General features: G+C 37.5%; 1 protein-coding gene across 1 annotated transcript in view; it reads left to right on the forward strand.

Moving 5' to 3' along the window:
• Nucleotides 1–12,423, forward strand: part of LOC133541451 (protein phosphatase 1 regulatory subunit 29) — a 217,124-nt gene extending 204,701 nt beyond the window's left edge. Inside the window, exons 3-4 of the mRNA XM_061884891.1 lie at nucleotides 3,772–4,407; nucleotides 4,492–12,423. Of these exons, the coding sequence (XP_061740875.1) occupies nucleotides 4,069–4,407; nucleotides 4,492–6,960 (2,808 nt within the window). The 5' untranslated portion in view covers nucleotides 3,772–4,068 and the 3' untranslated portion in view covers nucleotides 6,961–12,423. The remainder of the gene's footprint in view (nucleotides 1–3,771; nucleotides 4,408–4,491) is intronic.
• Nucleotides 12,424–18,665: the final 6,242 nt, after the last annotated feature.

Raw genomic sequence — 18,665 nt, forward strand, 5'->3', positions numbered from 1 at the left:
TTTTTTTTTTACTGCCAATACGATTTTAGGCCATATTCGTAACATACTGTATAACAGCAGCCAAATGTTGCTTTTGTAACATGTAAGCTGTTTTGAAAGGTGTATCATTTTAATACCAAATAATATATTGCGAGAATCGGTTTGGATCCTGTTAAATTGAGAATCAAATTTGAATCAAATTGTCACCCCAAGAATCAAATCAAATTGTGTGTTGATGTAAGATTTGCATACCTGATGAATAGGGTTTTACGATATAGAGCAGGGGTCAGCAACCCGCGGCTCTTGAGCCGCATGAGGCTCTTTAACACCACTATAGTGGCTCCCTGAAGCTTTTTCAAAAATGAAAAATGATGGGGGGGGGAAATTGTTGTTTTAATAATGTTTGTGTAAGAGGATAAGCATCACGCACCTTCCTAATTGTTAGAAAGCCCACTATTTAATATGTTTCTTTTTATGCTTCTCTGAAGACAGTATTTGGCCAGCGCTGTTTTGTCTTACTAATTTTGGTGGTCCTTGAACTCACCATAGTACAACTTTCTCTGTTGCTGCCACAGAAAAACATTTTTTATGCCACTCCTTCTTTGTCTCATTTTGTCCACCAAACGTTTTTTCCTGTGCGTGAATGCACAAAGGTGAGCTTTGTTGTTGTTATTGACTTGCGTGGAGTGCTAATATTCCATGCTAACATGCTATTTAGGCTAGTTGTGTGTACATATAGCATCAGTATACCTCACAGGTAGGTATATTTGAGTTCATTTAATTTCCTTTACTTATGTCCTCTTTGTATTTAATTTATTTTTGCATGTCTCATGACACATTATCCGTATGTAATATTGTCTGCATTTCTGGTTGTGTGCCATGTTGTTACAGACCATAGCAAACATTACTCAGCTTGCAAAGATTGTAATAAATCCAATGGAAGAAGACAGCATGTCCTTTCCTTTAATTTGGGCGTACACATCTATACCTTTTTCAGTTTTAAGACAGTAATTTCCAGGAGTTATCTAACCCTCTGAGACACTTAATGTTTTGCCTTCATTACACTTACATAAGGTTTTTAACTTTTTGCGCCTCCAGACAGATTTGTTGTTTTGTATTTTTGGTCTTTGAACATGTTGGGTTGCCGACCCCTGGTATAGAGGTACTAATAAAATACCACGGTACTAATAAATCAAAAAGGTACTACACCGCCTTTGAAAAAGAACAGTACTTTTTTTTTCATGCACAGGCTGATGGCACGACAAGGCACATGTCACGAGTCAACACCAACACACACACAGAGCACTTGTAAGCAGAAACAGGGTAGAGACCAAAGATGGGCTTTAAAATGAATGATAAAGGTGGCACTATAAACACTTTAAAACATAGCCAGCTATACAATAACACGCCTTTTTGGTGTCTGTCGGTGTTTATATTAAAAGCATTTGTTGAATACAAAAAATTATGTCCGTTTTAGAAGAAAAATACATACATTTTTAAGCCACAGGGTTCAAATCTAGGGAAAATAGTAATGTTGAATTATCTCCTGGGGTGTGTTTTGTCACACACTCGTCTTTGTTATTTTTCCATTTGTGAGCATTTCAGGTTTTTTACTAATATTTCTGAAGTAGTTAATGGTTTACACAAGAGAATGGGCTCCTTCAGGGAGTATGGACAGGAATAGATGGGAAGGAGTTCAATTCTCCGTAAAAACATTTCGAAATACATCTGAACACTTGCAAGCAGAAACAGTGTGGAGACAAAAGATGGGCTTTAAAACTAATGATAAAGGTGGCACTCTATACACTTTAAAAACATAGTCAGATAACAGCTCGCTAGTAGTTAGCGAATAGTTCGAAGTACATCCACTGGTAGCTGGGTGTATAATGGAGCCCGTAAGAGTCAGGATACATGGGATTCTGGGTATTTGTTCTGTCGTGTTTATGTTGTGGTATAGTGTGAATGTTCTCCTGAAATGTGTTTGTCATTCTTGTTTGGTGTGGGTTCACAGTGTGGCGCATATTAGTAAGAGTGCTAAAGTTGTTTAAATGGCCACCCTCAGTGTAACCTGTATTGCTGATGAATAAGCATGCCTTGCAGTCTCTTACGTGTGTCTGCTATAGCCTCGTCAAACAATTCTTTGGGCTGGCAAGCTACATGTACAAGCTGTTGAGGGCGGTAGTGACATCATTGTACGCCCTTATTATTGTTCATTGGGTGAACACCAGCGTACATTCGAGAGAATAATTCCTCTGAAATTTGGGACTCTCCCGGGGAAATTGGGACGGTTGACAGGTGTGACGCTGTCAATCGGCATTCATATAAAACTCGCGGGCCGCACTAACATTACAATTTTCTTAATAAGATATGGGCCGCGTGTCTGAGACCCCTGGTTTATACATAGCACAAAGCAATGTATGCAGTATTATTTCATTATAAATTTCAAAAGAGTTATGTGGCTCCCATTGTTTTCTTTACTTCGTGAAACGGGTCAAAATGGATCTTTGAGTGGTAAAGGTTGCCGACCCCTAACATAGCCAGCTGACAGCTTGCTAGTAGCTAGCGAATAGTTCGAAGTACATCTGCAGTGAACAAACTTTTCTGAAAGAAGGAGCCATAGCACAAACAATAACACACCTTTTTGGTGTCTGTCGGTGTTTATATGAAAAGTATTTGTTGAATACAAACAATTACGGCTGTTTTAGAAAAAAAATACATAAATTAGGCGCACTGTTTTTTAGGCCGCAGGGTTCAAAGCTTGGGAAAACAGTAATGTTGAATTAACTTCTGGGCTGTTTTGTCACACATTCTTCTTTGTTATTTTTCCATTTGTGAGCATTTCAGGTTACTAACTAATTAACATTTCTGAAGTAGTTAATGGCTTAATGGGAGAGTGGGCTCCTTCAGGAAGTATGGACAGGAATAGACGGGAAGGAGTTCAATTCTCCGTAACACATTTGAAAGACATATGAGCACAAAGCAAATACAAAGATCAGCAGAGTGAAAGACAGAAGTGGTTCTGATGTGACGATATTGGGAATCAAAAGACTGTTCGAAAGAAAGGTGGATGTGGGATGAAACACTGAGGATTTAAAAAAAGCACGTGGACTGGGAATGTACACATTTATAAGGGAGGATTGTGTAACGTACGTGTCGCATGCGGTATGCTTTTCCAAGCCGTTCAAGTGGGCAATTTCTCTCATGATGCAACAGGCAGCTAATCCTCTACTTATGTAAACACTTGACTGCTATTCAAATGACATACAGATGGAATACAGAGGTTGTCTGTCGCCCATAAGAGTGTCATCGCGAGAAATGTCAGACGGGAGACAATGTGTTCTCAGTTTTGGAATTACTGTGAATCCTTTGCTCCGTGGCCTGAGGGGCTATTGGCAGAAGTGCATGTATTGCATATAAAAGACACAGCTTGATGACCTCATTGTATTTGCAGGAAGAGGAGAGAGGGGAGGGATGAATGAGTATAGATCAGGGGTGTCAAACTCATTTCAGATCGGAGGCCACATGGTGAAAAATCTACTCCCAAGTGGGCCGAACGGTCCAAGTCAGGGCACGGTAACTTAAAAATAAAAAGAACTTCAACTTCTTTTCTTTGTTTAAAAATAGAACAAGCACATTCTGAAAATGCACAAATAATAATGTTGTTTTTTTACACTCATGCAGGGATTTAATGCAACTTTGAATATCAATATAGAAATCCTTTTGAAATGAAGTGATAAAGTATGCATAATCCCCAAAGTAATATATTTGCCTTGTGTTCTATTTTCTCCACAGAGAGCTGCGATCCTGTGAGAGCATGAAGATAAGCTGTGGCTCTCCTCACTGCAGCCCGACAAGACATGACGTAACACGGGTGACCTGCTAATCGAACATGATAGCCACAAAGCTGTGACTGACATTGGAAAGCCCGCACCCCTTCAGTACCCTACACGGACCCCAAACCTCCTCTGTCAGCGGCCTTACCTGACTTTGTAGCGGAATTTTTCTTTTCACCGACAAACACAGCCTCCTTTGTGCCTGCCCTTGCAACTCTCTTCTGGATTGAAAAGCATCCCCTCGTTCATCTTCATAATGCAGAGTCTTTCCACCACATCAGGTTTCATTGCTATTATTTCCTCCCTCCTAATTGCCAGCCGCTTTCCCGGTGTGGTCAACGGGGACTGCTGGCTCATTGAGGGGGACAAAGGTTACGTGTGGCTGGCTATCTGCAGTCAGAACCAACCACCGTACGAGACAATCCCACAACACATTAACAACACTGTCCACGACTTGAGACTCAATGAGAACAAACTTAAAGCTGTGTCCCTAAACTCCATGTACCGATTCACAAACCTCACAGATCTCAATCTGACCAAGAATGAAATCAGCTACATCGAAGATGGCGCCTTTTCGGGACAAGCTAACCTACAGGTGACACAAACCATTAAACTGCAGTGTATTCGGACATATTTTGGTTCTAACCTTCTCTTTGTACGTGGTTTTGTGTTTCTTTAGGTCCTACAGCTGGGCTACAACAAATTAACCAACCTGACAGAGGGTATGATGAGGGGGCTAAGCCGAATGCAATGTCTATTCCTCCAGCATAATCTAATTGAGGTTATTGCCAGCAATGCATTCTGGGAGTGCCCCAGCCTTAGCAGCATTGATCTGTCATCCAACAAACTTGGCCGGATTGATCCCTCGACATTCACTGTTCTAAATCACCTAATGGTTTGTGAACTAGCAGCAAATCCTTTCCATTGTGGCTGTGATCTTTACAGTTTCCTTATCTGGCTGGAATCTTTCAACAACGTCACACACACCTACGATCGTCTTCAGTGCGAGACACCCCGGGAGATGTTCGGCTTTCCCCTACTAAGCCCTATTGCTTCCGGTCATGCCGCTCGAAATGCCAAAAACATCTTGTTCTCCCACTGCAAAGACGGAGTGATGATTCCTGGAATGACATCCCTTCCGCCAGACCTGGATGGTCCTTCTGGGATGGGTCCAGATATGTACGGTGGTGTGGGTCCTTACCACCAGCCAAACACCTCCACAGGGATAGAAAACAACTTCCTTCCAAGCATCAAGCTCCATCAGGTGTCTTTGTCATCAGTGACGCTTCTCGTCCAGATTCCGAGGCCCTTCAGCAAAATGTATATTCTAACAGAGTACAACCAAACGTATGTGTCTGATGTTAAGACGCTAAAGAACATCCAGGAAAAGATCACCCTCAGCAAACTCAAACCACACACCAATTACACCTACTGTGTCGCATCCATCCGTAACTCTCAAAGATATAACCACACCTGCCTCACGTTCTCCACTCGCTCCGAGAACATACTCCCTACACCTTCCACCACTACACACTACATCATGACAATAGTGGGCTGCCTATTTGGCATGCTCATTGTTTTGGGCTTTGTCTACTACTGTTTACGAAAGAAACGTATGCACGATGAGAAGAAGAAGGTTATCTGTGTCAAGAAAACTATTCTGGAGATGCGCTACGGACCTCAGGTGGCAGCAGCAGTTGCAAATGATCCAGCAGCAGTCCACAAGCTGCAGGAACACTCCAGAGAGCACCACCAATATCATCACCACCACGGGGGCAAGCTACCCATGTCTACATCTTCGAGCACTGGAATGCTTCACTCAGCGAACACCAGTTCCTCAAGACTGTCGTCCATCCCCCAAGTGGAGAAGATGGCCACGGCTTTCTCAGAGGCCATGGCAAGTAAAGGGAACTACATGGATATCAGAAGTGGGGGGGCAGGGATGGAGAGGCTCGGAGGAGACAGTGGACATGGAGTGATGAGAGGGGATGATTTAAGGGAGGATGATGGAACTGATGTTGGAGAAGACTCTGAGGAAGACGGGCATGGCTCAGCATCAGAGATCTCGACCATTGCAATGGAGGTGGACAAAGTCAACCAGATTATTAACAACTGCATTGACGCATTGAAGCTAGATGCAGCCACTGTTGCAGCTTCAGGCTCCTCTCCAAATCCTACACCTTCCTCCAACCCTACCTCCCCACCCCCAAACAGCTCATCCGCTCTTACCCGTGGCTTGATTACTCTATCACAAGGGATGACAGACTCATGCCAAGGTAACAAAATCCCACCTCCACCCCCGCTCCCTGCCTTGAATACCCCACTTGCTGAGCGCCCAGGGATCAGCGGTGGTGGCTTCGTCGTCACCCCTCCCTACAGACCGCCACCACCGGCCAATGCTGTACGGCCCATTCAGCGCCAAATGAGTGCGGATGCAGCTGTGGTGATTGTGAACGCTGTCAAGAAACAGACCAGCACCAACTCTTGTGGCTCTGTAGGCCGGGACAGGGAGCGTGGAGGAGCTCGTGTCTATAGTCTAGATGTTCCAGAGCCAAGGAGTCCAGATGCCTGTAATCAACAACAATACTCAGACCGGGCCAGTCCTGTGGGTTGTGGGGAGCCCCTGGACAGACTGCCGTTAGTGGGGAGTATGAGCTGCACTGGAGGGGGTGGCGGTGGTTGCGACAGTGGTGGTGTTGGTGCCCAACATCAGGAAAACCAAAATGCCCATCATTATCATCAACAGCAACAGCAGTTGGATGTGCAGCAGGACTACCACTGCTCAGAGCACCGCCACTCTGTCCCAGCTCTCTACTACGACGGCTCCCACCAGGGGTCCCCAGCCCAGAGGGTTTCCTTCCTAAAGCCGCTGTCACGCTCCCGTAGGGATGCAGCATCTTACTCCCAGCTTTCGCCGGGTCGCCACCATTCTAGTTACTCCGGCTACTCCTCCAGTCCTGAGTACTCTTCGGAGAGCACACTGAGGATCTGGGAGCGATTCCGTCCTTACCGTAAAGGCCAGCGTGATGAGGCTTGTTACGTAACGGCCGGTAACGCCCTTCGGAAGAAGGTGCAATTTGCTAAAGGCGAGGACTTGCATGACATCCTGGATTACTGGAAGGGTGTATCGGCACAGCAAAAGCTTTGACTGGGGGACCAGTATTGAGCATTGCTTGTTTACTTCTGGTTCTACTTTGCCATTTGTCAGATGGAGAACCTTCTTAAAGGTAGAGAGAAGAAAAATCTTGGACACTATTTTGCCTTTTCGTTTTTTTGGCATGCTCTGTGTATAGGATATTGTGCTTCGAGCACAGACTGTGCAACTGTGCCTGGGACACCTGGGATAGAATTCATAATGGCTTTTTTTTATTTTACAATTCATTGTAGCACCGTTTAAAGGACATTTTACATTTTCAGGTTTTGTTGATCTCACAAAGAGCAAACGTTAACGGTTTATCAATATTCGCGTGGCCACGTTTTGGGATCTTTTAGACCGTACTCGCTCAGTGCCATGTGTTTTTAATCTTTGGGAAATCACCAGTGTTAAATTGGAAGAACTCGTCACTGGAGCTGGGAGGTTTACATAATGCAGCACGTGGATATATTTAGACCCGAGTGGAAGTTACTCTGTTGGAGGTGACCACATGCTGTACTGTTGACAGAGTTGTCAGACGCAGGCTGGACGTACCAGATGGGGCAGAGACATTTGCATTTCAACAGCTAATGCCACACAAGGAGAAGTAAATACATGAAAGGAAATCTGCGGTTTAACGTCAGTATGAAAGATTCAAATCAGTGCGTAGCATTTTTTTTTCTCTTGATTATTATGTCAACAAGTGATGCAAATGGGATTTTGTGAGAATTTGTGGAATATCATACAGCAGGAGAAGACAAGTAACAGTACATTCCAAATCATTTAACATTTAAATGTAATGACACGGGGGGAAAACAACCCTTTTAATATTACTGCCAGCATCTCTTTTCAGTTATCTTCGAATGTCAATTGACTCAATTATCCATCTCGTGACAGGCATGTTCGCTTATGGTTTATAACCGTCTGTGTGTATGTGTGTTTAGTACACAGTGGTCAGTGTAAGTGGGTGTTGGCATGCCTTGTCAGATTATATTGTCTGCGCCCAAATTGATTTTAATTCATACTTGTGAATATATAATGGATGTCTGGCTGTGTATAACTAATGTCACATGACTAAACATGTGGATGAATGCACAAATAACAACAGTTATTTCTCAGACATACTGTACATGGTGACACTAAGCTATTCTTACGCAGCACAGTGCCTCTTGCTACTGTTTGAGCACCATTATCCAATTTTTTTTGTTGGCCTTTTGCAAAGATCTGCCCAAACCGCTGTGAAACATGACCATTCTTGGTTGTTTAACTGCTACCGTAAAATGTGAAAAACTCAAGTGATCCTTGCCTCATATTTCTATTTAGGGCTAAACTCCACAGAAAACTGCTTAGAGACATTTGAGGTGTTTTTTTTTTATTGTTTCTTGTCTTGTACATATGAGTTGTAAGGGAAATAAAGTTTGGGAAGCTTTAACCGTAAGCATATATGCCACATAAAGCAAAAACATACATATATATATTTTTTTATGTATTTTCCCTCAAGTCATCTTTCCTTAAGCTGTCCTCAGAAGAATTAAGTAGGATTTTGTACAAAAAGTCATTAACTATGAAAAAAATAGTAAAAAAGTACTATTGGATTCCTGGAACAAATTAAATTAAACTTGTTTTTCTTCATTTGTATGTTGAGAAGAACAATGCTGCATTTAGGGGTTCCAGTTGGACTAAGAGTGGGCAAACAGTTCTATGTTTTTAAAAGACAGGCTGGGCCCTTGCAATTATAACAGAGGGATGATGTGCATTTCCCGATTAATCGTTTAACAAATCAACAACTGAATGGATGTGGCTTATTAATGCTGCGCTTATTTAAGTCCTGCAACATTGCAGTTAAGGTAAAGTTCTCAGTTTGACGCAGACGTGTTGACGGAATTCACCATCCTGTCATACCACATGGCTCGTTAGAGATGGGATTGCAATTATAATAAAATGTACCGTATTTTCCGGACCATAAGGCACACTTAAAAACTTTTTTTTTTTTTTTTCAAAACTCAACTGTGCATCAATGTACGGAATAATTCTGGTTTTGCTTACCGACCTCGAAGCTATTTTATTTGGTTTTGATTGAGACTTTTATTAGTAGACTGCACCGTACAGTACATATTCAGTACAATTGACCACTAAATGGTAACACCCGAATAAGTTTTTTAACTTGTTTGAGTCGAGGTCCAGGTTTAAGAATTCATGGTAAAATTGGTACAGGGTGAAATGATAAGAGTGACCAGTAGATGGCAGTTAAACATAAGAGATACGTGTATATTGCAATGTAATGGCAGTCAGACACAAGAGATACGTGTCGACTGCAATATGACTCAAGTAAAAAACAACAACATTGTATATGTTCCATTGAAAATATAGAACATTGCACACGACGCTCAAAAATCTAATCAAAAATGTTTTAGTACGACTTTGGTAAGCTATGAAGCCGCATCTCTTGATGGATTTTACTGTGCTTCAACATCCAGGTATTATTATGGTGTGTGTATAACGTAAGACATATTATCCGGCGTTTTATTTCGCAATATTATGCAAATCAACTTTTCTTACCGTCAGGCCCCTGCTGATCTGTATTTGGGATCTGAGTCCTGGAAAATTGCGCGCATCCGCCTTTGTAGTTAGTGTTGACTACATCGTCGATAAGCTTTTTTTTATGACTTAGTCTTCTTATAATGGGACATTCATCCTTTACTGTAACCATTTCTAATATAAAGTAGCGTAAATTTCTTACTTATATCTTATAAAAAATTGTGAAAAACTAGAATTTTTGCAACAGTGCTATCATAGAGATGCTTTTTGACTAGCTTCTTTGCACGGCGCGCCTTTAAGTCTGACAAAATAAATGGACTAAAATCAAAATATCTACTACGGTTGTATGGTATGCCGGTATTAGTATAGTACCGCAATACTAACGAATCATATTCGGTACTATACCTCCTCTGAAAAGTACCGGTCCGCCGTCGTCATCACGTCGTGACATTGCTGGTTTACGAGCAGGCGAGCATGTTCGGCAGCGCACAAACACAGAGTACTTACAGGCAAACATTGTGTAAAGACAGAAAAGGGAGAACAGAGGCATTTTGGCTTAAAAACTAACGATAAAGGCGAAGTTCTAACACTGAAACGCCCTCAGGAAGAGGTGCTTTAAGACATTGCGAGCAGTCTGCAGTGTTGTAGCTACTTCTAAATCACTAATCCTCGCCTCCATGGCGACAAGTAAAGTACGTTTCTTACAAATATCATCCCTGCAGGACGAGGAATAGCTAAACATGCTTCTCTACACACCAAAATGTAAACAAACGCCATTGGTGGATCTACACCTAAAATCTTCTGTAACGATACCAAGTACAGGAGTGTATCTTGTCGATACTACTTTGATTACGTCAATATTTTTTGGCATCATAAAATCTTATTTTGTTTTTTTAAAATGTATATTATGTTTATAAACTCAGGAAATATGTCCTGTAACGATTGATACACAAATTTATGGTATCATCCAAAACTAATGTAAAGTATCCAAACCACAGAAGAATACGTGATTATTACATTTTAACAGAACATGTTAAAAAAAAAAGTAAGCAGAGATTAACAGTAAATGAACAAGTAGATTAATAATTCATTTTCTACCGCTTGTCCTTTATAATGTTGACAAAATAATAGAATGGAAAATGAAAAAATATGTTACTGCATGTGTCAGCAGCTAAATTAGGAGCCTTAGTTTACTTACTACTAAAAGACAAGTTGTCTTGTATGCTCACTATTTTGTTTAATGACAAACTTGCAATAAGAATCATATGTTTAATGTACCTTAAATTTTTTGTTAAAACAAAGCCAATAATGCCATTTTTTTGGAGTCTCGTTTATTTAGAAAAATATCGAAAAGTATTCAAATAATTCTGGTACCGGTACCAAAATATTAGTCTCTGTATTCTATTGCTTTTGATTGATTGATTGAAACTTTTTATTAGTAGATTGCACAGTACCGTACATATTCCGTACAATTGACCACTAAATGGAAACACCCGAATAAGCTTTTCAACTTGTTTAAGTCGGGGTCCACGTTTATCAATTCATGGTAACGCTGGTTCTCAGGAGTATACAAAATTAAAAGAAAAAACAATGACGGAAAAGCCGGCCCCACACTCCTTAGCTTTCTGGAAAATTGACCCCTTAAACAGCTTAGTTGTATATCCCTTCACTAAAAATATATTATTGACACAAGTATTTATTTTTCAAATGTTTCGTATTTTGCAAACTTTTTGTACGATTTTCGACAGCATTCTTCTGAGAACACTTTGCTTTTTTTGGTTTCTGATTCACTTAAAATTTTGACTCCCTGTGACCTTAAACAGGATTTTTCTGATTTTACACATTTCGGTCTTGAAAATGACTAAGTTGCGAATGAGATTAAACCCTCCAAGGTTCCAAATGTGGTGCTTGTGGCTCTGGAAACAACTGCTGGAGGGTTTTTTTCTCTGGGGGAAATCTTCTTCAAACTGGGATCACCTTAAAAGGTTGCCAGTCTACTGTGATTGAAGCCCATGTTCACCATTCATCGGACATGATTTCCTTCTTTGCCAAAACAAGTTCACACGACGAGAAGTGTTGGACGTTCATTGCGGCTGCCACTTTATAAAATGTGTCATGACTGGATGAAAAATGTATTTTATGGTCAGGGTCACCCCGTATAGGGCCCCACGACCCATTGGGGGTCGAAGAAGCCCATGTAAATTTACCACAAATATATTCCAAGCCCCTTCCTGCTTTGTCACTGATATCAAAATAACAGAACACCCCCCCTCCCTGGTCAATAGTAAAACATAATTTGTTGAAAAAATGTTGTTGAAAGTTCAGTCAAACATTTTATTGATGGAATTGCATAAAAAGAGACATGTTTAAGTGCTCTCCTGCTCAGTACTTTCAAATTTAATTTGAACATTTGACAAAAGCCGGGTGACCTTTTTACTTTAAATTATGGCGTAAAAAGCCTTGAAGTCTCTGGGGAAAAAAATGTTTTTATTCAAATGAGGCCTACATTGCCGGCACTGACATAACTGAAAACCTTCTGGCACAAGCGAGCTGTGTAAATAGGAATGGATTTAAAAAAAAAAAATGTATTTTGTTGGTGCACTAAATGAAACCGTAATGCAAGTAGTTGCTGTTTGAAAACATTAATGGTCATTAACTTACTTTGGAATGTTTATTTATGTTGTTTGTTGTTCATCATTTACTATATGAAAGCTAAACTACATAAAACAGTAATGCAAGAAGTTGCTGATGGAGATTTTTAATAGTTATTAAATCACTTTGGAACATTTTATTTTTGTTTTTTCCATCATTCCAATCATATTTACTCCACAAAACCTAAACCAAACAAAAATAGTGCTGGTAATTGCTGAGTGAGGACATTAATGGCATTTAAAATACTCACTTGGAAACATTTTATGTACGTTTTTTTTCTTCATTTGTTTTCATCATTTTAATATAGAAGTAGAATTGTCTCACATCATTTTGTATATATATATATATATATATATATATATATATATATATATATATATATATATATATATATATACAAATACAAATGTGATACACAAATAAATACATAATTTGTATAAATAAACATGTATTTGTAAATAAATGTTTGAGATTTGAAAAAACATACTAATAAAATTTATGAATAGAAAAATATGGCCTACAAATAAATCAATAATTTGTATAAATAAACATGTATTTGTAAATATATTTTTGAGATGTTAATATAAAAATGCTTGATTTTGTATTTGTATTTGTATTGAATTTGAATATGTGGATCGCTTTTTTGCTTTTGTGCCGATGAGACATTCCTCCCGCAAACCAGATGCACAAATAAATGTGACCTACACACTCCCCTGAACAAGACGAAAAACTAACTAAATAAAATAGTAATGCAAGTAGTTGCTGATTGAGATTTTTAATAGATATTAAATCACTTTAGAACCTTTTCTTTTTCTTTTTTTTCCATCATTTCTATCATATTTACACCATGAAAAGTAAACCAAACAAAAATTATGCTGTTACTTGCTGACTGAGATTAAAGGCCTTTAAAATACTCACTTGGGAACATTTTAGTGATGCTTTTTTCATCATTTTAATCGTATTTGCAATACAAAAGCTCCACAAAAAAAAAAAAAAAGCATTTAATTGCTGTTTGAGAACATGAATGGTAATCAACCCATTATGGAACATTTAATTATGTTTTTTTTTTTTTCATCATTTCAGCCATATTTACAATGTGAAAGCTATACAATGTGAGAGCTAAACTAACTAAAACAATAACTCAAGTAATTAATGGTTGAGAAAATCAATGGTCAATAACTTATTTTTTAATATATTAATGTTTTGTTTTTTTCCATCATTTTAAACAGATTTACTGCAATTATTAGCCATTAACTCGCTTTGGAACAGCGGTGTCAAACATGTAGAAAAATCTACTCCCATTTGGCCCATACTGGTAAAATCACGATAACTTAAAAATAAAGACAACTTCAGATTGTTGTCCTTCTTTAAAAATAGAACAAGCACATTCTGAAAATGTACAAATCATAATGTTGTTGTTTTTTTTTACACTAACATTTTGCGGTTAATAGTATTCTATCTTTATTTGTCGCTATTTATACTTTTTGAATAAATCATGTGACAATGTTCATCAGTCAACTCATTGGTGTTAATTTTCAGTCTATCAAGATACAAAATAATATCAAAATCAAATTAAAGGCTGTTATTTATGTAGTTTGCTCATTTTCCTCGACTGATGTACTAACATCATGTGGTTTATTTTTTCGTACATATGTAACATCATCTACAAAGATACAAATAATTGCTATTATGACATCCAGTGGACACATTTAGAACTGCAGTTTCTTTCATTCAAAAATTTCAGCTCATTTTTATACTTAGCAAAATTATCAATATAATTGTTTTCAGAAAATTTCTCTTGTATTTAATGTATGCCCTAATTAAAACAACACACGTGAGCACAATCACATTGTGATTGGTTCTATCATAAAATAATGCATTTAAAAATCATTTAAAAACGACATAACAATGCAGTTTTTATGTAGACCCTTGCTAGTATATCGGAGTATAAATATCAGTCAAAAGCATTCGGAGCTCAAACATATTTGCAAAGAATGTATGAAATATGTTGAGTCACTACAAATCGGTGCAATTTCTAAAAAGCCAAAAGCTGACCCGTCCAGGCTACGAATGTCATGTGTGACCAAGAACTGATTGTTGCAACTTTGCAACTTTACCTTGTTTAACCCGAGCCCCCAATCTTGCCTCCCCGTTGCTGTTTTCCACCCTCAACACAGGCGAGTGAGTCAGATCATGACTAACACGCTGACTAAACCAACACAATTCTTTTCCTAAAAGGCAGGTTTGGCTTCAAAACCACCTAACGAGGTTAAAAGGCACATAAAAGGTTAATAAAATGTGACATTTTGACAAAGCCCACAATAACATGAACAGATTGTAAGGTGTGTGTGTGTGTGCGTGCGTGCGTGCGTGCGAGCGTGGTTGCTTGCGTACGCAACGGCAATCTTTAATAGATAAATTTAGAAGCTTTTTGTGTAATGGTAATGATTTTTCATCGTACTCTCAATATTCTAATTCTTGAGGTGACAATTCGATTCAAAATCGATTCCCGTTCCAAACCAATTCTCGCAAACTATGATTTTGTATAATATTACAGTAAAAAAACAAACAAAAAAAACCAATGTATATATATATATATATATATAATATGTATATATATATATATATATATATATATATATATATATATATATATATATATATAAATATATATATATATTTTTTTTCTTTCAATGTTTTATTTTATTGATTCTTGAAAATTGGAATGAATAAGAATTGTGATTTGGATTATAAAACATTTTTTGGTAATAGTATTCCCCGTAAATATATATATATATATATATATATATATATATATATATATATATATATATATATATATATATATATATATATATATATATATATATATATATATATATATACATTTTATTGTATATCTACTCATATCTGTATATACACACACAACAGTATATATTCATAAATATATATATATACACACATATGTGTATATGTATATATACACATGTATATTTACAAACGTGTATATACACATATACATAAATATATGTAAACACATATATGTATACATATATATTATACTATTGTTATCAATATAGAATACTATTACAATATTAATATTTGTATTGTAAAAACATTGATAATGCATTTTATTGATTATATTAGAAATAATGACTTTTTATTATATGATATCTATATTGTGATAATTATATTATAATAAATTAATTATTACTTTATCATATGAGAATGTATGTATATGCATGATGTTATAATAATTATAATAGTAATATAACATGTTGTTATTTATGAATTGTATTAATTGTATTGAATATTATAGTACCATTAATAATACTATAAGCATTATTTTAAGTAATAATTCTGAATATTTAACCCATGCAAATTATGTTGGTGGTATACAAATATATTTAAATTATCTTGGTGGTATACAAATAGATTAAGGGGCTTAATAAAACCTATTCACATCCAAATTCTTATTAAATCCAATTCTAAACTGATTCATCATTTTCAAGAATCGATTTTTAAAAAATAATCGGAATTGAATCCAATTAAGAGTCAAGATTTGCATCCCTAGAAAATGTTAATAGATATAAAATATATTGCAAGTTGCACGGTTTGAGTTTGAAGTGAATTAGCTACAATTAACAACAATTAACTCCCCCGGCCAGCAGAGAGCATGTTGGTTTATTTGAATAATACCACCAAATAAATCAAAAGGTCGACATTAGTTAAAAGTGACAGGAAATGATTGCATCCGTACTAAACATTCTATTACGTGTGAATACATACTTCAATGCGTTGCAGTCAAACACATGTCATTTCTTTTTCATTTGCTCCAATGCAAATGTGGCTTTCTCAGGCCAGACAAACAGCTTCACTGATTTCTTGGTCCGTCTTCACACTTGACAATGGAAACACTTCCCACGCCGCCTCCCAATCTGCCATCCGGCAAAAAGAAGAAAAAAACAAAACAAATGACCGGTTATTAAGAGTACTATGCGTACATGCAGCAATTAATGTCATCGTCAGACGTCGAGGCTGCCTTAACACTCTTTATCTGCAAAAAAAATAGACGCCCAATTTGCACATGGATGCTGAATGATAATGTTTACACTGGGGATTTTTGTCATGGACACAAAATATTATGCAATAAAGGTCATAGAGTACACATTGAAGTGAGAAAGTATTCCAAAACAAAAGCTTGTTTGTTTAATATCCTGCTGTGTTTACATTATATTTCACCAAAAGCTCCTAAAACACGAGGGAAAGAGAGCAACGCCTTTTTTTCTTACTCATTCAATAACATTGTTGCATGTTTTTTTGCCAATTTTTTTACACTTGGATGACTGACGCTCAGCTATTGTTTTCAAATAAATAATTATTTACATTTTATTGTTTCGATTAATCACCATTTCATAAGTTAGTACTTGCACTATTATAATTACTATATCATTATTATTATTATATATTATAAAAAAATTACCCCACATTTGGACAACAATGCAGCTTTATTGCCAAAAAAGTCAGACAATAACATTGTTGTATTGTGAATTTAATTATATTTATATAGCATTTTTCTCTGAGGACTCAAAGTGCTTTTACATAGTGAAACCCAATATCTGAGTTACATTTAAACCAGTGTGGGTGGCATTGGGAGCAAGTGGGTAAAGTGCCTTGCTCAAGAACACAATGGTAGTGACTAGGATGGTGGAAGCGGGGATCGAATCTGGAACCCTCAAATTGCTGGCACGTCCACTCTACCAACCAAGCTACACTGCTTTATTTTGTGTTAATTGAATGCACATAATTTATGTGCTAATAACTTCTTCCTTTTGTAACCAACTCAGTGGCCTATTGGTTAGAGTGTCCGCCCTGAGATCGGTAGGTTGTGAGTTCAAACCCCGGCCGAGTCATACCAAAGACTATAAAAATGGGACCCATTACCTCCCTGCTTGGCACTCAGCATTAAGGGTTGAAATTGGGGGTTAAATCAGCAAAAATGATTCCCGGGCGCGGCCACCGCTGCTGCTCACTGCTCCCCTCACCTCCCAGGGGGTGAACAAGGGTGATGGGTCAAATGCAGAGAATAATTTTGCCACAACTAGTGTGTGTGTATGACAATCATTGGCACTTTATTTCTGAACCGATTTTCATGCAAAATTTTAAAATTACTTTCAATTTCCAAATGTGTGCTAATAAATAGGAACTATTTGCTTGAAAATAGCAAAACTCTATTCTTACAAACTCTTACTTCCAGCACAATGGAAGTTGTCTATGCTCGGGAGAAATGCTAACATTAGCATGTTAACTTTTTTTTTTTTGGCCAATTTTTCAGGCATACACCTCAGATTCTTTGAACTCTGTACTTAAAACTGTCACTACCTGACCCGTTCAGGAAGATCCAATACGCCCGTCACAGTGGTCATAGTTTTCAAAACAATAGAACAAAACAAAACAAATGTTATTCTTGAACGCAGTATTTATTTTGAAACTGTATGGATCCGTGCAGAAACCTGAACGATGTGTTCAGCAGCCTTAAAAGGCAAATAAATAATTGTTTACTACATTATTTACATCAACTACATCAATTCAAAATACTGAAGATTTAAAAGTCTCATTTTTGATAGGCTGCAGATTAGATTTAAGTTACAGTAAGTGCCTTGTTTATACCAAAAAAAAATCAGCACTTTAAAAAAAAATACACAATGGTAATCAGTGGTGCCCCAGAAAATGGTCGAAATTGTGGCGACAACACTCCGTGATTTTTATTTTTTTCAACACCTTTTGTTCATTTTTATACTTTTATTATTTTTTATTGCAAATATTAATAAAAACATTTAAATAAAATCAGAAAATATAGCAAGTCCAGGAAGTGACGTAATCGTTGCAAAGGTCTGGAGCGATCAGGTCTTTCTTTAGTGCTCGGGTAGCGAGAAACACGCTTGCATGCACAAAAATTTACATTAGCATGTTAGCAAATATCACAGAACATAATCTCTGCGCATCCGTGGACCGGTTGGGCATTCCAGTACCGGTCGGGTAAGGACAAACACGTTAGCTAACATGTCAACAAATATCACGCTAACAGTTAACTTGTTAGCATGCTAACATTAATTTGCTAGATTTTTTTTTTTTTTTTTTTAGATAATTCCACAGACGTACTCACCAGTCATATCATTTTGTACTTGACACACATGCTAACTGTTAGCATGCTAATGTGAGCATGTTAACTTCAGTCATATAATGCTTTCTGCGTTCATTTCGTCAGTATTTCAGTTCCACTTCAGTTCATGCCTTGCACAAATTGTTGAGAGCATTTCAGTATGACGCCGTCCACACACATTGTTTCCGGAAATTGTCATATGTAGTTTTGAAGTTAATTTTGCCAACGAGAACAACAGTCGACGTCTCCAAACTCATCTTTGCACCGGTTGTATGCATCGATTACATATGTAACAACCCGCACCTTTCAGGCAACCAATTAAGATAATAATATAATAATAATTTGTGATAATCATATTAATGTAAAA

Source organism: Nerophis ophidion, linkage group LG23 (genome assembly GCF_033978795.1).
Source record: "Nerophis ophidion isolate RoL-2023_Sa linkage group LG23, RoL_Noph_v1.0, whole genome shotgun sequence".
NCBI lineage: Eukaryota > Metazoa > Chordata > Actinopteri > Syngnathiformes > Syngnathidae > Nerophis > Nerophis ophidion.